We start from the raw sequence: 26,095 nt of genomic DNA on the forward strand, positions 1-26,095 counted from the left end.
GTGCTTTTGGTGGTATGTTTGGAGGGAATTGTAGAAATTCTATGCAATAACCATGTTGGATAATTGCTAGAACCCAAGTGTCTGTAGTGATTTCCTCCCATGCTTTGTAATAATGACCTATTCTTCCCCCCACTGGTGTTGTGTGGAGGGGGTGAGTGACATGTGAGTCATTGTTTAGTAGTAGGGGTTTTGGGGCTTTGAAATCTCCCTCTATTTCTAGGGAATTGCCCTCCTCTATATTGTCCCCGAAAACCTCCTCTATACTGTCCCTGGTAAGTGGACGGTGTTGCTTGTGAGGTGCTGGCTTGTGTGCTTTGACCCCGAAACCCCCCTCGAAAGGGCGTTTTACGGAATGTGCTGTAATTCCCTCTGCTCTGCGGGGAGTAGAGTGCGCCCATGGCTTTGGCAGTGTCCGTATCTTTTTTGAGTTTCTCAATCGCTGTGTCCACTTCTGGACCGAACAGTTCTTTTTCATTAAAAGGCATATTGAGAACTGCTTGTTGAATCTCTGGTTTAAATCCAGACGTTCGGAGCCATGCATGCCTTCTGATAGTTACAGATGTATTAATTGTCCGTGCAGCTGTATCTGCAGCGTCCATGGAGGAACGTATCTGGTTGTTGGAGATGGTCTGTCCCTCCTCAACCACTTGTTTTGCCCTATTTTGGAAGTCCTTGGGCAGATGTTCAATGAGATGTTGCATCTCGTCCCAGTGGGCTCTGTCATAGCGCGCAAGTAGTGCCTGGGAGTTCGCGATGCGCCACTGGTTTGCAGCTTGTGCTGCGACTCTTACCAGCTGCATCGAACTTGCGGCTTTCTTTATCTGGGGGTGGTGCATCTCCAGATGTGTGAGAGTTGGCCCTTTTCCTAGCTGCTCCTACAACAACAGAGTCTGGTGGCAGCTGTGTAGTGATGAAAACCGGGTCCGTAGGAGGCGGCTTATACTTTTTTTCCACCCTTGGTGTGATTGCCCTACTTTTGACCGGCTCCTTAAATATGTCTTTTGCGTGCCGGAGCATACCAGGGAGCATAGGCAGGCTTTGGTATGAGCTGTGGGTGGAGGAGAGTGTGTTGAACAAGAAATCATCCTCGACCTGTTCTGAGTGGAGGCTTACGTTGTGAAATTGTGCTGCTCTAGCCACCACCTGAGAGTACGCGGTGCTGTCTTCTGGTGGAGATGGCTTTGTAGGGTATGCCTCCGGGCTGTTGTCTGACACTGGGGCGTCGTATAGGTCCCATGCGTCCTGATCTTGGTCACCCTGGCTCATGGTGGTGTGAGCTGGGGAGTGTGATGGAGTTTGTGCTGGTGAAACGTTAATCACGGGCGGAGGAGAGGGTGGTGGTGTAACTCTTTTCACCACTTTTGGTTGTGGTGCTTGTTCCGTCTGGAACTCCAACCTTCTCTTTCTCCTAATGGGGGGAAGGGTGCTTATTTTTCCTGTCCCCTGCTGAATGAAGATACGCTTTTGCGTATGGTCCACATCAGTTGCTTGTAGCTCTTCCTCAAACCTATGCTTTTGCATTTGGGAGGTTAGCGAGTGCTCTTCTGTATAAGAGCCTGAAGCTGGGTCGCTTGCAGTTTGTTTCGGCATCGAAACTTTGTCTGCGTGTTTTTTCGGCTCCGAGGTGACTTTTTTCCTTTTCGGGGCCGAAACCTCTCGGCGTCGATCTGTTTCGGTGCCGCTGTCTCGGCGTCGAGCCGTGTCCACACCGGCATCTCGGTGTCGAGGCTTGTCTCCAGCACTTTCTCGGTCCCGAGAAGGCTGCGTGCCGGTGTCTCGACCGGAGTCGGACGATCTCGGCACTGTTTGGGCCTTTTTCGGTGCCGACGGTCGGTCACCGAATTTATGGGTCGAGCCATGGCCTGGTGGCAGTGGCGTCCCCTGGGCCTTGTAAATGTTTCTTTGTGTGGTTTTCGACGTCTTACTCACGGTTTGTGTATCGTCGAATCCTTCGGAGTCTGAGTCTTGGATCGAGAAGGTACCTTCTTCTTCCTGTTCCTCGAACTCCCGTTGGGCTGTCGGTGCGGACGCCATTTGAAGTCTTCTGGCTCGACGGTCTCGGAGTGTTTTTCGGGACCGGAACGCACGACAGGCCTCGCAGGGGTCTTCGCTGTGCTCAGGTGACAGGCACAGGTTGCAGACCAAGTGTTGGTCTGTGTAGGGGTATTTATTGTGGCATTTGGGGCAGAAACGGAACGGGGTCCGTTCCATCGGCGTTCTTCAGCACGCGGTCGGGCCGACCAGGCCCCGACGGAGGATCGAAAAACTACCCCGAAGGGCACCGGAGCTCTTCGATCTTCGATGCGGTGTGGAATCTAAGTACGCCGATCCCGAACGCAACAATACCGACGAAAATCTTCCGAAATTAGCTAATTTTCCGTTCCGAAACTCGGAGCGACAGGAACACGTCCGAACCCGATGGCGGAAAAAAAACAATCGAAGATGGAGTCGACGCCCATGCGCAATGGAGACAAAAGGAGGAGTCACTCGGTCCCGTGACTCGAAAGACTTCTTCGAAGAAAAACAACTTGTAACACTCCGGCCCAACACCAGATGGCGAGCTATTGCAGAACATGCGTATCTACAGCGACAGATGCCATCGAACACATACTTTCTTTTGGAGATTTGTAGAGTCAGATTGGATAGTCTTTGTTGTCTGTCTTCTGACATGTAAGCCTTGCTCTCGATTGTGGCGAGGTTGGCAGCCAGAAAAGTAATCCCTTGAGTTGGCATGGTGGAGGATTTTTGGTAGTTCACAGTGAGGCCTAGTCTACAAAATAGTGAAAGAGAGGCCCTGGTGGCTTGGGATGCTTGCTGCGGTGATGAAGCTTTCACCAGCCACCCAATCGTCTAGGTAGAGAAATACCGGATGACCTTGTTTGCGAAGTGTAGCCACCAATGGGGTAAGACATTTCAAGAAAATCCGAGGAAGCTGACTTTAATACGAAAGGAAGGACTTTGAACTGATAATGGGTACCAGCTACTGTGAAGCTTAGGTATTTGCGGTGCTTGGGATGAATGAGAAAGTAAGCATCTTGTAAGTCCAACGATGTCATGTAATCTCCTCTGTCTAGAAGAGGAAGCATGTCTGATAAAGTAATCATACGGAAGGACTGTTTGTGAAGAAATGTGTTCAATTTCCTGAGGTCTAGTATGGGCCTTCATTCCCCAGTCTTCTTTCGCACAGGGAAAAAATGGGAGTAAAATCCTAATCCTCTTTAATGAGGGGGAACCTTCTCTATCGCACCTTTGGAAAGCATTATAAATGCTTCTTTCTTTATTAAGTGAAGACGGGGTGTGTGCGCTCCTTTCGGAGGATGGGTTGGTGGTCTCTGCACAAGTATCAAAGTATGGCCGTAGTTTACTAGATCCAACACCCATTTTTCTGATGTTATCTCCTTCCAGTGGTGGAGGAAGTTTAAGATATTTGCACCCACACGGATGGAAAGAGTGGTTGTAGCTGGTCCTTGTAGGCTGCTAAGGGTGGATGGAGGTAGGCCTTATGGTAGGAAGCCTATACTGGGATGTAATTGAAATTGTTGTGGTCTTTGGTATCCACCTCTTTAAGAAGAGAAACCGCTCACTCTGACACCTCGAAAGGGCAATTTATTCAAGTGCAAAGTGCCAAGAGACCTGGCAGTGCCAGTGTCTGTTTTTATTGCCAATAAAGTGTTGTCAATGTGCTTCCCAAACAACGTTTCGTCATCATAGGGCATGTCAAAGGTCTTTGATTGGACCTCCGGCCTACTAGATATGGCTTTAAGCCATCCTTGTGGCTTAAAACTGCTGCTTCCGCTAATTGGCGGAAACCTGTCTAGGGGATGTCAATGGCACAGCTGATCATCTCTTAAGAAGTACGCTCGCCCTCCTGCAGTATCTTCTTCGCCTCAGACTTCCTTTCTTCAGGGATGAGATCATGCAAGCTGCTGATGTCTGACCACATCTGGCAGTCATAACGCCCTAGGATTGAAAGAGTGTTGGCTGCACGGACGGTAATGGCAGACATGAGAGAAAACCTCTTCCCCACATTGTCCAGGCGGCTGCCTTCCTCATATGGAAATGGGCAAGTTTTTTGACAGTCTTTGAGCTGCCTGAGTGACTACAGAGTGGCCTTATATTTTTGTTTTTTAAATTGAGGTGAGGTGGAACTGGAGGGACCGTACCATGGAGAAAATGGTCCAACTGCATAACAGGTTGGTAGGTGGAAACGTGCTGCATCTTGGCCCATTAGGTTATTTGAAACCCCCAACGTTCTCAGTGGGGAGAGTCTGAGGGGTGAGTAGGTGAAGGAGATGGAGTAGGGACCAAGTAATCGCCATTTCGTCCTGCGGTTGTCGTCAATGCGTTCTGAGAGGGATTTTGGGCCTCAATGTCACCAGGAGTGGAAGGATGGTTGGGAGGAGGCCGTCCCTGCGGAGATAGGAGTTTTCTCCTTTTTGTGAGGGTCTTTTGTGGTAAGACTTCAAGGCCTTCCTGCTCTCCTCAGAAACCCCTTGGTCAGACGATCTTGATCTTTTATGGGACCTTACAGTTGAATCACTGTCCTCATCTGAAAAGCAAGATCTTTGGGATCTGAACTTCTGTAACCACAGGCGTAATCTTCCATCTCTGTTTCTCAAGGTTCTTAAAGAGAAGGTACGGCAAATTTTACACTCCATTACCTGATGGAGTGGGTAAGGGAATGTAAACAGATTCTATGTGAGTCATTCACATGCAGCACCTTCGTCCCACAGGACTCAAGTTGAGTAATTTTTTAAAAAGGACAAAGATATGCTATTAGACTGATGGCCTCCTGCCAATTTTAGCCTATTGTAATTCTGGCATACTGCTTTACTATGGTACTGTGGGACTCCCACTTTGACGATGGGGAATGATTCAAGCATGTGAATCTATGAAAGACCCAATACTGGATAACCTATTTTTGTAGAAGCCACACAAACAAATCTGTATTAATCTGAAGGGTAGTCTCAATGTATTAGGCCATCAAGTGCTTACTTCAATTGTCATCTGACACTCTACAATGGTGTGCTTGCAACAAGTATAGCTTAAGTGGCCAATATTATTTAACAAAGTCCCCCTACAAGATTAAGAGGAAGATACTTTAGTTTAATTGTGCTCGCTTGAGATATAGAGTTTCAAATGTAACTAACCATGTGCAACTGCCTAACAAAGAGACAAAAATATTACTGTACCTTACAGCAATGTCGTCATCCTCTCCTCCCCAACCCCAGTAGTTGTTAGGAAATCCATTCATCTTCATGTACTGCTCAGGTGTCAGGGCGGAGACACCTCCAAAGTAAGACTTGTATGGTAACCTGCAAATAATTAATTACAATAAAGTTAAAATAGCCTGAAGATATTTTTAGGCAGAAGTCATGATTGGACACTAAATGCAGTGGTAATATAAAGTGTGAAGCTGGCTCTTTATGTCATATGTGAATACCATGTAAGGGGTCCAGGGGTTCCCCAGTGAGTGGACAGGGCTTGCTATGCAATCCCAAAGTGCTCTATTTAGAGGTCGAGCAGACTTAGGCTTAACTCAGAGTGCAAGACATCTCCAAATACATACAATAGTCACTAAATGAGACACATGCCTCATGAAGAAGACCCACACCAAATTATAAAAATAGTAAATATCTTTATACACGTTTAGGCATCAGAGAAAAATTGTTCAGGTAAGTAGGTTTTTAGATAGGAATTTTTTTTCACTTAAACTGGACACTGCAATTTCGGAGTTCTGCAAGGTTATCCTATGGGAAGAAAAACAAATTCCTCAACCATGTAGAGTATTGCTGTATGGCGGAACACCACATGCACTTACCATGCATGCTCTTACAACTCAGTAAGTATAATGCATAAGTCATTACCATGCATGTTTTTATGAAAAATCTTGTTGTAAAGGCATGGTTGGTAAAGGCATATGCATGGCATAAAGTAAAGTACGACGTATAACCAATATATAAAATATTCATACCCACCCTAATCCTAAAAATGCCATTACAACCACAAAACCTATACTCACCTAAAACCTAACAATGCCCTTACCACCCAATAATTATTACCGACCTTAAATGCTCAAAACACTATATTATATATATATATGGAAAATGTCACTTACCCAGTGTACATCTGTTCGTGGCATGAGACGCTGCAGATTCACATGCTGTGCATATCCCGCCATCTAGTGTTGGGCTCGGAGTGTTACAAGTTGTTTTTCTTAGAAGACGTCTTTTCGAGCCATAAGATTGAGGGACTCCTCCCATTTCGGCTCCATTGCACATGGGCGTCGAATCCATCTTAGATTGTTTTCCCCGCAGAGGGTGAGGTAGGAGCTGTGTATATATTAATAATGCCCATGCAATGGAGTAAGTATGTATGTACATAATGTGCTTAAAAGCGTTATATTTACAATATTTCAAATGTACAAGTTTAATTCCAGTCAACTTAAAACAGCCACAGGCTCCCGGGGAGGTGGGAGGGTGCATGTGAATCTGCAGCGTCTCATGCAACGAACAGATGTACACTGGGTAAGTGACATTTTCTGTTCAATGACGTGTAGCTGCAGATACACATGCTGTGCATAGACTAGTAAGCAGTTATCTCCCCCAAAGTGGTGGCTTAGCCTGTAGGAGTTGAAGTTGTCTGAAATAATGTTCCTAGTCCTGCTTGTCCTACTGTGGCTTGTTGTGTTAACAACACATCCACGCAGTAATGTTTAGTAAATGTATGAGGCGTAGACCATGTGGCTGCCTTACACATTTCTATCATTGGTATATTTCATTGAAAGGCCATTGTGGCGCCTTTCTTTCTAGTGAAGTGTGCCTTTGGTGTAATAGGCAGTTCTCTTTTAGCTTTAACATAACAGGTTTGAATACATTTAACTATCCATCTGGCAATGCCCTGTTTGGATATTGGATTCCCTGTATGCGGTTTTTGGTAAGCTACAAACAATTGTTTTGTGAAACTGTTTAGTTCTATCAATGTAGTACATTAGAGCTCTTTTTATGTCTAATGTATGTAATGCTCTTTCAGCTACAGTCTGGTTGTGGAAAGAACACTGGGAGTTCCACAGTTTGGTTTAAGTAGAACGGTGATATAACTTTTAGCAAAGATTTTTGATTTGGGCGTAGAACCACTTTATGCTTGTGTATTTGTATAAAGGGTTCTTGTATGGTAAAGGCTTGTATTTCACTCACTCTTCTGAGGGATGTGATAGCTATTAGAAAGGCTACTTTCCAGGTTAAGTATTGCATTTCACAAGAGTGCATGGGTTCGAATGGTGGACCCATGAGTCGCGTCAATACAATATTGAGGTTCCACGAAGGAACTGGTGGTGTTCTTGGTGGAATGATCCTTTTTAGACCCTCCATAAATGCTTTTATGACTGGGATTCTAAATAGTGAAGTTGAATGTGTAATTTGCAGATATGCTGAAATTGCTGTGAGATGTATTTTAATGAACGAAAAAGCTAAGTTAGATTTTTGTAAGTGTAGTAAGTAGCTTACAATGTCTCTTGCGGACGCGTGTAATGGTTGAATTTGATTATTTTGACAGTAATAAACAAGTTGTTTCCATTTATTTGCGTAGCAATGTCTTGTAGTAGGTTTTCTATCTTGTTTGATGACCTCCATACATTCTTGTGTAAGGTCTAGGTGTCCAAATTCTAAGACTTCAGGAGCCAGATCGCTAGATTGAATGATGCTGGACTCGGGTGTCTGATCTGTTGTTTGTGTTGAGTTAACAGATCTGGTCTGTTTGGTAGTTTGATATGAGGCACTACTGACCGGTCTACTAATGTCGTGTACCAAGGTTGTCGTGCCCAAGTTGGTGCTATTAGTATTAGTTTGTTTTGACTCAATTTGTTTACAAGATACTGAAGGAGTGGGAGAGGGGGAAAAGCGTAAGCAAATATCCCTGACCAACTCATCCATAACGCATTGCCTTTGGAGTGAGGCTGTGGGTACCTGGATGCAAAGTTTTGGCATTTTGCGTTTTCTTTTGTTGCGAATAGGTCTATTTGCGGTGTTCCCCACTTTTGGAAGTAGGCTTGCAGTATCTGTGGATGAATCTCCCATTAGTGGATCTGTTGGTGATCTTGACTGAGATTGTCTGCCAATTGGTTTTGAATTCCTGGTATGTATTGCGCTATTAGGTGAATGTGATTGTGATTCGCCCAATGCCAAATCTTCTGTGCTAAGAGACACAGTTGTGATGAGTGTGTGCCTCCCTGTTTGTTTAAGTAATACATTGTTGTCATGTTGTCTGTTTTGACAAGAATGAGTTTGTGGGTTATTATCGGTTGAGATGCTTTCAACGCTAGAAACACTGCTAGTAATTCTAGCTGATTTATGTGAAGTTGTTTCTGCTGAGTGTCCCATTGTCCCTGGATGCGGTGTTGGTTGAGATGTGCTCCCCATCCTACCAGGGAAGCATCTGTTGTGATTACGTATTGAGGCACTGGGTCTTGGAAAGGCCGCCCTTGGTTTAAATTTACAGGATTCCACCATTGAAGCGAGATGTGTGTTTGGCGGTCTATCAACACTAGATCTTGAAGTTGACCCTGTGCTTGTGTCCATTGTGTTGCTAGGCACTGTTGTAAGGGCCGCATGTGTAATCTTGCGTTTGGGACAATAGCTATGCATGAGGACATCATGCCTAGCAGTTTCATCACCAATTTTACCTGATACTTTTGGTTTGGGTGCATGCTTTGCAGTACGGTTTGGAATGCTTGTACCCTTTGTGGACTTGGAGTGGCAATCCCTTTTTTGTGTTGATTGTTGCTCCTAAGTATTGTTGTATTTGACACGGCTGTAAGTGTGATTTTTGGTAGTTTAGTGAGAACCCTAGTTTGTGAAGGGTTTCTATGACGTATTTTGTGCGATGAAGACACTGTTTCTGGGTGTTGGTTTTGATTAACCAATCGTCTAGAAACGGGTATACGTGTATGTGCTGTCTTCTGATATGTGCCGCTACTACTGCAAGGCATTTTGTAAATACCCTTGGTGCTGTTGTTATTCCGAATGGTAACACTTTGAACTGGTAATGTACTCCTTGGAATACAAACCTTAAGTATTTCCTGTGTGAAGGATGTATGGGTATATGGAAGTACGCATCTTTGAGATCTAATGTCGTCAGGTAATCTTGTTGTTTGAGTAAGGGGATTACGTCTTGAAGTGTTACCATGTGAAAGTGATCTGATTTGATGTAAAGATTTAGTGTTCTGAGATCTAATATAGGTCTTAGAGATTTGTCCTTTTTGGGTATGAGAAAGTACAGGGAGTAAACCCCTGTCCCTTTTTGATGACTGGGTACTAGTTCTATTGCCTCTTTTTGCAACAACGCTTGGACTTCTATTTGTAATAGATCCATGTGTTGTTTGGACATGTGTGTTTTTGGTGGTAATTGTAGGAATTCTATGCAATAGCCATGTTGGATGATGGCTAGGACCAACGAGTCAGTTGTTATTTCCTCCCAATTTTGGTAAAAATCTGTTAGTCTCCCCCCCACTGGTGTTACGTGTTGGGGATTTGTGACACTGAAGTCACTGTTTGTTTTGAGGGGTCTTGGGACTTTGGAACTTCCCTCCAGTCTTAGGGAACTGTCCCCCTCTGTACTGTCCCCGAAAGCCTCCTCTCTGATACTGGCTCTGGTATGTGGGCCTATTTTGTGAAGTTGAGGGTTCTGTTTGAGCCCGAAACCCCCCTCTAAATGGTGTCTTCCTAAAAGTGCCTCTGGTCTGTGGGGAGTAGAGCGCGCCCATGGGCTTGGCCGTATCTGTATCTTTCTTTAACTTTTCGATAGCAGTGTCCACTTCCGGCCCAAACAACTGCTGTCCATTAAAAGGCATATTAAGCACAGCCTGTTGGATTTCGGGCTTGAATCCTGAGGTGCGCAGCCATGCATATCTCCGAATTGTCACCACTGTATTTACAGTTCTTGCAGCTGTGTCTGCTGCATCCATTGCTGAGCGTATCTGGTTATTTGAGATACTTTGGCCTTCTTCTACCACCTGTTGTGCATGTTTTTGGAATTCTTTGGGCAGATGTTCAATAAAGTGTTGCATTTCGTCCCAGTGGGCTCTGTCATATCTTGACAGCAAAGCCTGTGAATTCGCAATGCGCCATTGATTGGCTGCTTGTGCTGCCACTCTTTTTCCCGCTGTGACTTGCGACTTTCTTTATCGGTTGGTGGTGCATCCCCGGAGGTGTGTGAATTCGCCCTTTTCCGTGCTGCGCCAACTACTACAGAGTCCGGTGTCAGTTGCTGCGTAATGTACATAGGGTCTGTTGGTGGAGGCTTGTACTTTTTCTCCACCCTAGGAGTAATAGTCCTGCTTTTCACGGGTTCCTGAAATATTTCCTTTGCGTGCTTTAACATTCCAGGTAGCATTGGAAGACTCTGGTACTGACTATGTGTGGATGACAGAGTGTTATATAAAAAGTCATCCTCGATTGGTTCAGTGTGCAGTGTGACGTTGTGAAAGGCAGCTGCTCTGGACACCACCTGCGTGTAAGCAGTACTGTCCTCAGGTGGTGATGGTCTTGCTGGGTAACAGTCAGGACTGTTATCTGACACAGGCGCATCACAAAGATCCCATGCATCTGGGTCATCTTGGCTCATGCTTGTGTGCGTTGGAGACTGCACCATCGGTGGGCTAGCGACAGGTGATGATTGCGGTGAGCGTTGAGGTGATGGTGGCAGAGTTACTTGTTTTGCCACCTTTGCTTGTGGTGGTTTATCCTTCTCTTGGAAAGCTAGTTTCCTTTTCATCCTTATAGGAGGGAGAGTTCTTATCTTCCCTGTCTCCTTTTGGATATGGAGCCTTCTCTGTGTATAATCTGGCTCCCCTGCCTCTAGTTCCTGTCCGAATCTATGGCTTTGCATTTGTGTGGAAAGCCCTTGCTCTTCAGTGTATGAACTTGTTTTCGGCTCCGAAGCCGGATGTATCGGGATCAAAACCTTTTCCACCATCTTTTTCGGCTCCGAAGCCACTTTTTTGTGTTTCGGTGTTCCGATCTCTCAGTGCTGGTATCTCGATGTCGAGATTGTTCTGACCCGGTGTCTCTGGGTCGAGTCTTTTCTGTGCCAGTATCTCGACCGGAGTCGGATGACTTCGACACATGCGTGCCCTTTTTCGGTGCCGATGGACTGTCACCGAGTTTTTGGGTTAAGCCATGGCCTGCTGGCGGTGGCGTCCCCTGGGCTCTGATGAATTTTCCGTGAGTTTTGGCTGGAGCGGTTTTTCTCACGATTTTCGGCGTCTGTTCTGTTTCGGCCTCGTCCGAGTTAGCGATGGAGAAGGTTTCTTCTTCCTCCAAGTCTTGGTGTCCTGACGGCGCCGACGCCATTTGACGTCCTCGCTCTCCGGTCCCTCAGCGTTTTCCTCGATCGCAACGCTCGACAGGCCTCACAGGTATCCTCTTTGTGTTCTGGAGACAAACACAAGTTACAGACCAAATGTTGATCTGTGTAAGGATACTTGTTGTGGCATAAGCGGAATGGGGTCCGTTCCATTAGTCTTGTCGACGCACGTGGTCGGGCCGACCAGGCCCCGCCAGAGAACCGAAACCCCGAAAGGCAACCGGAGCTCTTCAAAATTCGGTGTCGATCTGTGTTAACTAACCCGATACCGAGCGCAAACAATACTGTCAAATTTTTCCGATATCTAACTAATCTTCCGAAACACGGAGCGTAGAGGAACACGTCCGAACCCGATGGCGGAAAGAAAACAACCTAAGATGGAGTCGACGCCCATGCGCAATGGAGCCGAAATGGGAGGAGTCCCACGATCTTGTGACTCGAAAAGACTTCTTCGAAGAAAAACAACTTGTAACACTCTGAGCCCAACACTAGATGGCGGGATATGCACAGCATGTGTATCTGCAGCTACACATGCCATCGAACATATATATATGGAAAATGTCACTTACCCAGTGTACATCTGTTCGTGGCATTAGTCGCTGCAGATTCACATGCTGTGCACATCCCGCCATCTGGTGTTGGGCTCGGAGTGTTACAAGTTGTTTTTCTTTGAAGAAGTCTTTTTTCGAGTCACGAGACCGAGGGACTCCTCCCATTTCGACTCCATTGCGCATGGGCGTCGACTCCATCTTAGATTGTTTTCCCCGCAGAGGGTGAGGTAGGAGTTGTGTATGCTAGCAATAGTGCCCATGCAATGGAGTGAATACGTATGTACATAATGAAGTTTAAAGTAATATATTTACAAATGTACAAATGTTTAAGATCTACTTCTAAACGGCTACAGGCTCCCGGGGAGGCTGGTGGGCGCATGTGAATGTGCAGCGACTAATGCCACGAACAGATGTACTCTGGGTAAGTGACATTTTCCGTTCGATGGCATGTGTAGCTGCAGATACACATGCTGTGCACCGACTAGTAAGCAGTTATCACCCCAAAAGCGGTGGTTCAGCCTGTAGGAGTTGAAGTTGTTTGAAATAATGTTCTTAGTACAGCTTGGCCTACTGTGGCTTGTTGTGCTGTTAACACATCTACACAGTAGTGTTTGGTAAATGTATGAGGCGTAGACCATGTTGCTGCCTTACATATTTCGTTCATTGGAATATTTCCTAGAAAGGCCATGGTAGCACCTTTTTTTCTGGTTGAGTGTGCCTTTGGTGTAATAGGCAGCTCTCTCTTTGCTTTAAGATAGCAGGTTTGAATACACTTAACTATCCACCTAGCAATGCCTTGTTTAGAAATTGGATTCCCTGTATGAGGTTTTTGGAAAGCAATAAATAGTTGTTTTGTTTTTCGAATTAGTTTTGTTCTGTCAATGTAGTACATTAGTGCTCTTTTGATGTCTAATGTATGCAGTGCTCTTTCAGCTACAGAATCTGGCTGTGGGAAGAACACTGGTAATTCTACCGTTTGATTCAAGTGGAACGGTGAGATCACTTTCGGTAAAAATTTTGGATTTGTCCGTAGAACTACTTTATGCTTGTGTATTTGAATAAATGGTTCTTGTATGGTAAATGCTTGAATTTCACTCACTCTTCTTAGAGATGTGATAGCAATTAGAAATGCAACTTTCCATGTTAAGTATTGCATTTCACAAGAGTGCATGGGCTCAAAAGGTGGACCCATGAGTCGTGTTAAGACAATGTTGAGGTTCCATGAAGGAACTGGTGGTGTTCGTGGTAGTATAATTCTCTTTAGGCCTTCCATAAATGCTTTTATGACTGGTATCCTAAATAATGAAGTTGAGTGCGTAATTTGCAGGTAGGCTGAAATTGCGGTCAGATGTATCTTTATTGAAGAGAAAGCTAGCTTTGACTTTTGCAATTGTAGTAAGTATCCTACTATATCTTTGGCAGATGCGTGTAAGGGTTGAATTTGATTATTATGGCAGTAATAAACAAATCTTTTCCACTTATTTGCATAGCAGTGTCTAGTGGTAGGTTTCCTAGCTTGTCTTATGACCTCCATACATTCTTGTGTGAGGTCTAAGTGTCCGAATTCTAGGATTTCAGGAGCCAAATTGCTAGATTCAGCGATGCTGGATTTGGGTGTCTGATCTGTTGTTTGTGTTGTGTTAACAGATCTGGTCTGTTTGGTAGTTTGACATGAGGTACTACTGAGAGGTCTAGTAGTGTTGTGTACCAAGGTTGTCTTGCCCATGTCAGTGCTATTAGTATGAGTTTGAGTTTGTTTTGACTCAATTTGTTTACTAGATATGGAAGGAGTGGGAGAGGGGGAAAAGCGTAAGCAAATATCCCTGACCAGCTCATCCATAACGCATTTCCCTGAGACTGATCTAGTGGGTACCTGGATGCGAAGTTTTGGCATTTTGAGTTTTCCTTTGTTGCAAATAGATCTATTTGTGGTGTTTCCCACATTTGAAAGTAAGTGTTTAGTATTTGGGGATGAATCTCCCATTCGTGGATCTGTTGGTGATCCCAAGAGAGATTGTCTGCTAACTGGTTCTGAATTCCTGGAATAAATTGTGCTATTAGGCGAATGTGGTTGTGAATCGCCCAATGCCATATTTTCTGTGTTAGGAGACACAATTGTGTCGAGTGTGTGCCTCCCTGTTTGTTTAGGTAATACATTGTTGTCATGTTGTCTGTTTTGACAAGAATGTGTTTGTGGCTTATTATGGGTTGAAATGCTTTGAGCGCTAGAAATACCGCTAACAGTTCTAAGTGATTTATGTGAAACTGTTTTTGCTGTATGTCCCATTGTCCTTGGATGCTGTGTTGATTGAGGTGTGCTCCCCACCCTATCATGGAAGCATCTGTTGTTATTACGTATTGTGGCACTGGGTCTTGGAAAGGCCGCCCTTGGTTTAAATTTATACTGTTCCACCATTGAAGCGAGATGTATGTTTGGCGGTCTATCAACATCAGATCTAGAAGCTGACCCTGTGCTTGTGACCATTGTGATGCTAGGCACTGTTGTAAGGGCTGCATGTGTAGTCTTGCGTTTGGGACAATGGCTATGCATGAAGACATCATGCCTAGGAGTTTCATTACAAACCTCACTTGATAACGTTGGTTTGGGTACATGTTTAATATCACATTTTGGAAGGCTTGTACCCTTTGTGGACTTGGAGTGGCAATCCCTTTTTTTGTGTTGATTGTTGCTCCTAAGTATTGTTGTATTTGACACGGTTGTAGATGTGATTTTTGGTAGTTCATAGAGAACCCTAGTTTGTGTAGGGTTTCTATGACGTATTTTGTGTGTAGAAGACACTGTTGGCGAGTGCTGGTTTTTATTAACCAATCGTCTAAGTAAGGGAATACGTGCATGTGCTGTCTCCTGATGTGAGCGGCTACTACTGCAAGGCATTTTGTGAATACCCTTGGGGCTGTTGTTATGCCGAATGGTAATACTTTGAATTGGTAATGCACGCCTTGAATTACAAACCTTAGGTTTTTCCTGTGTGAAGGATGTATGGGTATGAGGAAATAAGCATCCTTGAGATCTAATGTTGACATTTAGTCTTGTTGTTTGAGCAAGGGAATCACGTCTTGAAGTGTCACCATGTGAAAGTGATCTGATTTGATGTAAAGATTCAGTGTTCTGAGGTCTAATGTGGGTCTCAGTGTTTTGTCTTTCTTTGGAATTAGGAAATACAGGGAGTATACACCGGTTCCTTTTTGATGGTTGGGTACTAGTTCTATTGCTTCTTTTTGTAGCAATGCTTGGATTTCTAGTTGTAACAGGTCTAAGTGTTGTTTGGACATATTGTGTGCTCATGGAGGCACATCTGGTGGCAAATGTAGGAATTCTATGCAATAACCATGTTGGATAATGGCTAGGACCCACATGTCCGTAGTTATGTGTTCCCAGTTGTGGTAATATTTTGTCAGTCTCCCCCCCACCGGTGTTGCGTGGTGGGGGTTTGTGACATTGAAGGCACTGTTTAGTTTGTGGGGTTTTTGGGCTCTGGAATTTCCTCCTTGGTTTAGGGAATTGGCCACCCTTATAATGTCCTCGAAACCCTCCTCTCTGATACTGGCCCTGATATGTGGGTCTGACTTGTGAGGTGGAAGGCTATGTGGATTGAGCACGAAACCCCCCTCTAAAGTGCGTCTTCCTAAAAGTGCCTCTGCTATGTGGAGAGTAGAGCGCGCCCATGGCTTTAGCCGTGTCCGTGTCTTTTTTTCAGTTTTTAAATAGCCGTATCGACCTCCGGCCCAAATAACTGTTGTTCATTGAAAGGCATATTAAGCACAGCCTGCTGAATTTCTGGCTTGAATCCGGAGGTAGCCATGCGTGTCTCCGAATGGTTACCGCTGTGTTTACTGTCCTGGCCGCAGTGTCTGCTGAGTCCATAGCCGACCTTATTTGGTTGTTGGAGATAGTTTGGCCCTCCTCAACAACTTGCTGGGCACGTTTCTGGAACTCTTTGGGAAGGTGTTGAATGAGATGTTGCATTTCATCCCAATGTGCCCGGTTGTATCTTCCCAGTAGAGCTTGAGAACTGGCAATTCGCCATTAATTGGCTGCCTGTGCTGCCACCCTCTTGCCTGCTGCATCGAATTTCCGACTTTCTTTGTCGGGCGGTGGTGCGTCTCCAGAACTTTGGGAGTTTGCCCTTTTCCGGGCTGCTCCTACTACCACTGAATCAGGAGTTAATTGTTGTGTGCTATATACAGGGTCAGTAGGGGGTGGTTTATATTTCTTCTCCACCCTATGCGTGATGGCTCTGCCTTTTACGGGGTCCTGAAACACCTGTTTGGCGTGTTTCAACATGCCTGGCAGCATTGGCAAGCTTTGGTATTGGCTGTGCGTAGATGACGGGGTGTTGAACAAAAAGTCGTCCTCTATGGGATCTGCATGCAATGCTACATTATGGAACGTAGCTGCCCTTGAAACCACCTGCATGTATGCAGTAATGTCCTCAGGTGGTGACGGCCTTTCCGGGTAGCAATCAGGACTATTGTCCGAGACCGGTGCATCATACAAATCCCATGCATCCTGGTCATCCTGGCTCATCCCCGTGTGTGTTGGTGACTGCATCATTGGGGGTGTCGCTACCGGGGACAGATGTGGCGAATGTGCTGGCGATTGCTGCGGCGAGAATCGTGGTGGTGTCTTTTCTTTAGCCACTTTCGCTTTTAGCTGCATTTCCACCTCTTGGAATGCGAGCTTGCGCTTCATTTTTATTGGAGGAAGAGTTCTTATTCTTCCAGTGTCTTTTTGTATATGCAGCCTTCTCTGGGTATGGTCTGGCTCTCCCATGCCCAGTTCTTGTTCAAATCTGTGACATTGTAATTGTGTTGAAAGGCCTTGTTCCTCTGTATAGGAGCCTTGTTTCGGCTCCGAGGCTGCATGTTTCGGCACGAAATCTTTGACAGTCTTTCGGCTCCGAGGAAACCTTTTTGACTTTTGGGGTGCCGAGCTCTCGTTGCCGAGTCTGGTCAGAGCCGGTATCTCGACCGAAGTCGGATGTCTTCGCCTGTGTGAGGCCTTTTTCGGTGCTGATATTTGGTCACCGTATTTTCGGGTTAAGCCAGGGCCTGTTGGCGGTGGCGTCCCCTTGGCCTTCATTATTTTGGTGTGAGTTTTTACCGGGGCTGGTTTACTCACGGTTTGTTGCATCTTCGGCTGCTCAATCTCGGACTCGTCCGAGTCCGAATCTCGAATGGAGAATCTCTCCTCTTCTTAGACGTGCCCCGCAGGTGTCTACGCCATTTGGAGTCTTCGAGCTCTTCGATCCCGTAGTGTTTTCTTTGATCGAAATGCCCAACAGGCCTCGCAAGTATCCTCTATGTGTTCGGGAGACAAACACTGATTACAGATCAAGTGTTGGTCTGTATAAGGATACTTTGCGTGGCAGCTGGGGCAGAAGCGGAAGGGGGTCCGGTCCATGAGGTTTTGAAGATGGACGCGGTCGGGCAGACCAGGCCCCGCCGAGGAGGGGAAGCCCCGAAGGGCCGACGGAACGCTTTTTTCTTCGGTGTCGATGTGCTAGCACTAACCCGGTACCAAGCGCAAACAATACCGTTGAATTTTCCGATATCTAACTAACTTTTCCGAACCGAAATACGGAGCGAAGAGGAACACGTCCGAACCCGATGGCGGAAACAAAACAATCTAAGATGGAGCCGACGCCCATGTGCAATGGAGCCGAAAGGGAGGAGTCCCTCGGTCTCTTGACTAGAAAAGACTTCTTCGAAGAAAAACAACTTGTAACACTCCGAGCCCAACACTAGATGTCAGGATAATGCACAGCATGTGTATCTGCAGCTACACATGCCATCGAATACGTCTGAGCCCGATGGTGGAAAAAAAACAATCTAAGATGGAGTCGACGCCCATGCGCAATGGAGCCGAAAGGGGAGGAGTCCCTCGATCTCGTGACTCAAAAGACTTCTTCGAAGAAAAACAACTTGTAACACTCAGAGCCCAACACTAGATGGCGGGATGTGCAAAGCATGTGTATCTGCAGCTACACATGCTGTCGAACATATATATATATATGTATATGTATATACATACACATACATATATACACATACATATACATACACATATATATACATACACATATATATACATACACATACATATATATATATACACACACACACACACACATATATATACATACATACATACATACGGAAAATGTCACTTACCCAGTGTACATCTGTTCGTGGCATGAGATGCTGCAGATTCACATGCTGTGCACATCCCGCCATCTAGTGTTGGGCTCGGAGTGTTATAAGTTGTTTTTCTTCAAAGAAGTCTTTTCGAGTCACAAGATCGATGGACTCCTCCCCTTTCGGCTCCATTGCGCATGGGCGTCAACTCCATCTTAGATTGTTTTCCCCGCAGAGGGTGAGGTAGGAGTTGTGTATATAGTAATAGTGCCCATGCAATGGAGTAAGTATGTATGTACATAATGTGACTAAAAGTGATATATTTACAGATTTACAAATGTACAAGTTTTAATTTTTGTCAACTTCAAACGGCTACAGGCTCCCGGGGAGGTGGGAGGGCGCATGTGAATCTGCAGCGTCTCATGCCACAAACAGATGTACACTGGGTAAGGGACATTTTCCGTTCAATGGCATGTGTAGCTGCAGATACACATGCTGTGCATAGACTATTAAGCAGTTATCTCCCCAAAAGCGGTGGCTTAGCCTGTAGGGGTTGAAGTTGTTTGAAATAATGTTCTTAATACTGCTTGTCCTACTGTGGCTTGTTGTGTGGTTAACACATCCACGCAGTAATGCTTGGTAAATGTATGAGGCGTAGACCATGTGGCTGCCTTACAGATTTCAGTCATTGGTATGTTTCCTAGAAAAGCCATGGTGGCACCTTTCTTTCTAGTGGAGTGTGCCTTTGGTGTAATAGGCAGTTCTCTCTTTGCTTTCATATAACAGGTTTGAATACATTTAACTATCCATCTGGCAATGCCTTGTTTGGATATTGGATTCCCTGTATGAGGTTTTTGGAAAGCAACAAACAATTGTTTTGTTTTGAAAATTTGTTTGGTTCTATCTATATAGTACATTAGTGCCCTTTTGATGTCTAATGTATGGAATGCTCCCTCAGCTACAGAATCTGGTTCTGGAAAGAACACTGGAAGTTTCACTGTTTGATTTAAGTGGAACGGTGAAATGACTTTAGGTAAGAATTTTGGATTTGTGCGTAGAACTACTTTATGCTTGTGTATTTGTATAAAGGGTTCTTGTATGGTAAATGCTTGTATTTCACTTACTCTTCTGAGAGATGTGATAGCTATTAGAAAGGCTACTTTCCATGTTAATTACTGTATCTCCATGAGTGCATGAGTTCAAATGGTGGACCCATGAGTCTTGTTATTACAATGTTGAGGTTCCACTAAGGAACTGGTGGTGTTCTTGGTGGGATAATCCTTTTCAGACCCTCCATAAATGCTTTATGACTGGGATTCTGAATAATTAAGTTGAATGCGTAATTTGCAGATAAGCCGAAATTGCAGTCAGATGTATTTTAATGGATGAAAAAGCTAACTTGGACTTTTGTAAGTGTAGTAGGTAGCTTACGAAGCTTTTAGCAGATGCGTGTAATGGTTGAATTTGATTATTCAGGTGTCTGATCTGTTGTTTGTGTTGAGTTAACAGATCTGGTCTGTTTGGTAGTTTGATATGAGGCACTACTGACAGGTCTACTAATGTCGTGTACCAAGGTTGTCGTGCCCAAGCTGGTGCTATCAGTATGAGTTTGAGTTTGTTTTGACTTTATTTGTTTACTAGATACGGAAGGAGTGGGAGAGGGGGAAAAGTGTATGCAAATATCCCTGACCAACTCATCCATAACGCATTGCCTTGAGAGTGAGCCTGTGGGTACCTGGATGCGAAGTGTTGGCATTTTGCGTTTTCTTTTGTTGCAAATAGGTCTATTTGCGGTGTTCCCCATCTTTGGAAGTAAGTTTTTAGTATTTGGGGATGGATTTCCCATTCGTGGATCTGTTGGTGATCCCGAGAGAGATTGTCGGCTAACTGATTTTGAATTCCTGGTATGAATCGCGCTATTAGGCGAATGTGGTTGTGAATCGCCCAATGCCATATCTTTTGAGCTAAGAGACCCAATTGTGTAGAGTGTGTCCCTCCCTGTTTGTTCAGAAAATACATTGTTGTCATGTTGTCTGTTTTGACAAGAATGTGTTTGTGGGTTATTAGAGGTTGAAATGCTTTCAACGCTAGAAATACTGCTAGTAGTTCTAAGTGATTTATATGAAGCTGTCTCTGCTGAGTGTCCCATTGTCCTTGGATGCTATGTTGGTTGAGGTGTGCTCCCCACCCTACCATGGAAGCATCCGTTGTGATTACGTATTGAGGCAGTGGGTCTTGGAAAGGCCGCCCTTTGTTTAAATTTTTAGTATTCCACCATTGAAGCGAGGTGTATGTTTGGCGGTCTATCAACACTAGATCTTGAAGTTGACCCTGTGCTTGTGACCGTTGTGATGCTAGGCACTGTTGTAAGGGCTGCATGTGTAATCTTGCGTTTGGACAATGGCTATGCATGAGGACATCATGCCTAGTAGTTTCATTACTAATTTTACCTGGAACCTTTGGTTTGGGTGCATGGCCTGTATAACGTTTTGGAATGTCTATACCCTTTGTGGACTTGGAGTGGCAATCCCTTTTCTTGTGTTGATTGTTGCTCCTAAGTACTGTTGTATTTGACACGGTTGTAGGTGTGATTTGTTGTAGTTGAGTGAGAACCCTAGCTTGTGAAGGGTTTCTATAACGTACTTTGTGTGCTGTGAACACTGTTCTTGCGTATTGGTTTTGATTAACCAATCGTCTAGATACGGGAACACATGTATTTGCTGTCTTCTGATATGGGCTGCTACTACGGCAAGGCATTCTGTAAAAACTCTTGGCGCTGTTGTTATTCCGAATGGCAACACTTTGAACTGGTAATGTACTCCTTCGATTACAAACCTTAAGTATTTTCTGTGGGAAGGATGTATGGGTATATGGAAATACGCATCCTTGAGGTCTAGTGTTGTCATGTAGTCTTGTTGTTTGAGCAATGGGATCACGTCTTGCAGTGTTTAATAATAGTAATATTTACTTCCATAATAGTGTTTCACCATGTGAAAGTGATCTGATTTGACGTAAATGTTTAAGGTTCTGAGATTTAGGGTGGGTCTTAGAGTTTTGTCTTTTTTGGGTATGAGAAAGTACAGGGAGTAAACACCTGTTCCTTTCTGATGTATTGGTACTAGTTCTATTGCATGTTTTTGCAACAACGCTTGGACCTCCAGTTGTAATAGATCCAAGTGTTGTTTGGACATGTTGTGTGTTTTCGGTGGGACATTTGGAGGGAATTGTAGGAATTCTATGCAGTAACCATGTTGGATAATGGCTAGGACCCACGTGTCCGCTGTTATTTCCTCCCAGTTTTGGTAAAAATTTGATAGTCTCCCCCCCACTGGTTTTATGTTTTTGGGATTTGTGACACTGAAGTCACGGTTTATTTTGCGGTGTTTTGGGACTTTGGAACTTCCCTCTAGTTTTAGGGATTTGTCCCCCTCTGTATTGTCCCCGAAAACTTCCCCTCTGATAATGGCTCTGGTATGTGGGCCTTGTTTGGGAGGTTGAGGGTTCTGTGCTCTGTCCTCAAAACCCCCCTCTAAACTGGTTTCTCCTAAATGTGCCTCTGCTTTGTGGGGAGTAGTGTGTGCCCATGGCCTTCGCCGTTTGTGTCCTTTTTAAGTTTCTCGATAGCAGTGTCCACTTCCGGCCCAAACAACTGCTGTCCATTAAAAGGCATATTCAGCACCGCTTGTTGAATTTCTGGCTTAAATCCTGAGGTGCGGAGCCATGCGTGTCTCCGTATGGTGACCGCTGTATTTACAGTTCTTGCAGCTGTGTCTGCTGCATCCATTGCCGACCGTATCTGGATATTAGAGATACTCTGGCCTTCTTCCACCACTTGTTGCGCACGCTTTTGGAACTCTTTGGGTAAATGCTCGATGAAGTGTTGCATTTCGTCCCAATGAGCCCGATCGTATCTTGATAGCAAGGCTTGTGAATTGGCAATGCGCCATTGGTTGGCTGCTTGTGCCGCAACCCTTTTCCCCGCTGCGTCAAACTTGCAACTTTCCTTGTCGGGTGGTGGTGCATCTCCAAATGTGTGCGAGTTCGCCCTTTTGCGAGCTGCACCTACTACCACCGAGTCCGGTGTTAATTGCTGCGTGATGTACACGGGGTCTGTTGGTGGTGGTTTGTACTTTATTTCCCACCCTTGGAGTAATGGTCCTGCCTTTCACAGGCTCTTGAAATACTTGTTTGGAGTGTTTCAGCATTCCCGGTAACATAGGGATACTCTGGTACTGACTATGTGTGGACGACAGAGTATTAAACAAAAAGTCATCTTCAATTGGTTCTGTGTGCAGGGTGACATTGTGAAATGCGGCTGCTTTGGACACCACCTGAGTGTAAGCCGTACTATCCTCAGGTGGTGATGGCCTCGCTGGGTAGCAGTCGGGACTGTTATCTGATACAGGCGCATCATAAAGATCCCATGCGTCAGGGTCATCTTGGCTCATCCCAGTATGTGTTGGGGACTGCATCATTGGTGGAGTGGCCATTGGTGATGGTTGTGGTGAGCGATGTGGTGATGGTGGCGGAGTTACTTGTCTTGCCACCTTTGCCTGTGGCTGTTTGTCTTTCTCTTGGAAAGCAAGTTTCCTTTTCATTTGGATTGGAGGGAGAGTTCTTATTCTCCCTGTCTCTTTTTGAATGTGGAGCCTTGTTTGCGTGTAATCTGGCTCCCCAGGTTCTAGCTCCTGCCCAAATTTGTGTCTTTACAATTGTGAGGACAGTGCCTGCTCCTCAGTGTAGGAACTTGGTTTCGGCTCCGAAGCCGGATGTTTCGGTATCAAAACTTTTTCAACCGTCTTTTTCGGCTAAGAAGACACTTTTTTTGGCTTTCGGTGTTCCGATATCTCGGTGCCGATCTTTTTCGGTGCCGGTTTCTCGATGCGAGCCTGTTCTGTGCCAGTATCTCGACCGGAGTCGGATGACTGACACGTGCGTGCCCTTTTTCGGTGCCGATGGTCGGTCACCTAATTTTCGGGTTAAGCCATGGCCTGCCGGCGGAGGCGTCTCCTGGGCTCTGATGAATTTTCCGTGAGTTTTGGCCAGGGGTGTCTTACTCACGGTTTTCGGCGTCTGTACGGTTTCGGCCTCGTCCGAGTCCGAATCCTGGATGGAGAATGTTTCTTCTTCCTCCAAGTGTTGGTGTTCTGCCGGTGCCATTTGAAGTCTTCTTGCTCTCCGGTCTCTTAGCGTTTTCCTCGACCGAAATGTTCGACAGGCCTCACAGGTATCCTCTTTGTGTTCTGGAGACAAACACAAATTACAGACCAGATGCTGATCTGTGTAAGGATACTTGTTGTGGCATTCGGGGCAGAAGCGGAATGGGGTCAGTTCCATTAGCCTTGAAGACGCACGTAGTCGGGCCAACCAGGCCCCGCCGGGGAATCCAAACCCCGATGGGCCACTGGAGCTCTTCAAATTTCGATGTCGATCTGTGTTAACTAACCCGATACCGAACGCAAACAATACCGTAGAATTTTTCCAAAATTTAACTAACTTTCCGAACCGAAACACGGAGTGAAGACGAACACGTCCGAAACCCGATGGCGGAAAGAAAACAATCTAAGATGGAGTCGACGCCCATGCGCAATGGAGCCGAAAGGGGAGGAGTCCCTCGATCTCGTGACTCGAAAAGACTTCTTCGAAGAAAAACAACTTGTAACACTCCGAGCCCAACACTAGATGGCGGGATGTGCACAGCATGTGTATCTGCAGCTACACATGCCATTGAACATATATGTATATGGAAAATGTCACTTACCCAGTGTACATCTGTTCGTGGCATGAGTCGCTGCAGATTCACATGCTGTGCACAGTCCGCCGTCTGGTGTTGGGCTCGGAGTGTTACAAGTTGTTTTTCTTCGAAGAAGTCTTTTCGAGTCACGAGACCGAGGGACTCCTCCCACTTCGATTCCATTGTGCATGGGCGTCGACTCCATCTTAGATTGTTTTCCCCGCAGAGGGTGAGGTAGGAGTTGTGTATGTTAGTAATAGTGCCCATGCAATGGAATGAATACGTATGTACATAATAAAGGTTAAAGTAATATATTTACAAATGTTGAAGATCTACTTCTAAACGGCTACAGGCTCCCGGGGAGGCGGGTGGGCGCATGTGAATCTGCAGCGACTCATGCCACGAACAGATGTACACTGGGTAAGTGACATTTGCCGTTCGATGGCATGTGTAGCTGCAGATACACATGCTGTGCACTGACTAGTAAGCAGTTATCTCCCCAAAAGCGGTGGTTCAGCCTGTAGGAGTTGAAGTAGTTTGAAATAATGTTCTTAGTACAGCCTGACCTACTGTGGCTTGTTGTGCAGTTAACACATCTACACAGTAGTGCTTGGTAAATGTATGAGGCATAGACCATGTTGCTGCCTTACATATTTCGTTCATTGGAATATTTCCTAGAAAGGCCATGGTAGCCCCTTTCTTTCTGGTTGAGTGTGCCTTTGGTGTAATAGGCAGCTCTCTCTTTGCTTTAAGATAGCCGGTTTGAATACACTTAACTATCCACCTAGCAATGCCTTGTTTTGAAATTGGATTTCCTGTATGAGGTTTTTGAAAGGCAATAAATAGTTGTTTTGTTTTTCTAATTAGTTTCGTTCTGTCAATGTAGTACATTAGTGCTCTTTTGATGTCTAATGTATGTAGTGCTCTTTCAGCTACAGAATCTGGTTGTGGGAAGAACACTGGTAATTCTACTGTTTGATTTAAGTGGAACGGTGAGATAACCTTTGGTAAAAATTTAGGATTTGTTCTTAGAACTACTTTCTTTTTATGTATCTGAATAAATGGTTCTTGTATGGTAAATGCTTGAATCTCGCTCACTCTTCTTAGAGATGTGATGGCAATCAAAAATGCAACTTTCCACGTTAAGTATTGCATTTCACAAGAATGCATGGGCTCGAAAGGTGGACCCATGAGTCTTGTTAAGACAATGTTGAGGTTCCATGAAGGAACAGGTGGTGTTCTTGGTGGTATGATTCTCTTTAAGCCTTCCATAAACGCTTTAATGACTGGTATTCTAAATAGTGAAGTTGAATGAGTAATTTGTAGGTAAGCGGATATTGCGGTGAGATGTATTTTTATGGAAGAGAAAGCTAGATTTGATTTTTGCAAATGTAGTAAATATCCAACTATATATTTTGGAGATGCGTGTAATGGCTGAATTTGATTATTCTGGCAGTAATACACAAATCTTTTCCACTTGTTTGCGTCTAGTGGTAGGTTTCCTAGCTTGTTTTATGACCTCCATACATTCTTGTGTGAGGTGCAAGTGTCCGAATTCTAGGATTTCAGGAGCCAAATTGCTAGATTCAAAGATGCTGGATTTGGATGTCTGATCTGTTGTTTGTGTTGTGTTAACAGATTTGGGGGGTTATTCTAACTTTGGAGGAGGTGTTAATCCGTCCCAAAAGTGACGGAAAAGTGACGGATTTACCACCAGCCGTATTACGAGTCCATTATATCCTATGGAACTCGTAATACAGCTGGTGGTATATCCGTCACTTTACCGTCACTTTTCGGACGGATTAACACTCCTCCAAAGTTAGAATAACCCCCTTGGTTTGTTGGGTAGTTTGACATGAGGTACTACTGACAGGTCTAGTAGTGTCGTGTACCAAGGTTGCCTTGCCCATGTTGGTGCTATTAGTATGAGTTTGAGTTTGTTTTGACTCAACCTGTTTACTACATATGGAAGGAGAGGTGAGAGGGGGAAAAGCATATGCAAAGATCCCTGACCAGTTCATCCATAGAGCATTGCCTTGGGATTGATCTTGTGGGTACCTGGATGCAAAGTTTTGGCATTTTGAGTTTCCCTTTGTTGCAAATAGATCTATTTGATGTGTTCCCCAAATTTGAAATTAATTGTTTAGTATTTGGGGGTGAATTTCCCATTCGTGGGTTTGTTGGTGATCTCGAGAGAGATTGTCTGCCAACTGGTTCTGAATCCCTGGAATAAATTGTGCTATTAGGCGAATGTGGTTGTGAATCGCCCAATGCCATATTTTCTGTGTTA

The 26,095-nt window shown here is 44.9% G+C and overlaps 1 protein-coding gene across 4 annotated transcripts in view; it reads right to left on the reverse strand.

The window, feature by feature from the left end:
- The window catches only part of LOC138246420 (beta-1,4-galactosyltransferase 3-like), a 204,244-nt gene that overhangs the window by 77,151 nt on the left and 100,998 nt on the right, over positions 1 to 26,095 (reverse strand). For all 4 annotated transcript variants that reach the window (XM_069201025.1, XM_069201026.1, XM_069201027.1 and 1 more), the window contains one exon: positions 5,193 to 5,315. In XM_069201025.1, the coding sequence (XP_069057126.1) occupies positions 5,193 to 5,315 (123 nt within the window). The remainder of the gene's footprint in view (positions 1 to 5,192; positions 5,316 to 26,095) is intronic.

The sequence above is a fragment of the Pleurodeles waltl genome, chromosome 7 (genome assembly GCF_031143425.1).
Source record: "Pleurodeles waltl isolate 20211129_DDA chromosome 7, aPleWal1.hap1.20221129, whole genome shotgun sequence".
Classification (NCBI taxonomy): Eukaryota; Metazoa; Chordata; class Amphibia; order Caudata; family Salamandridae; genus Pleurodeles; species Pleurodeles waltl.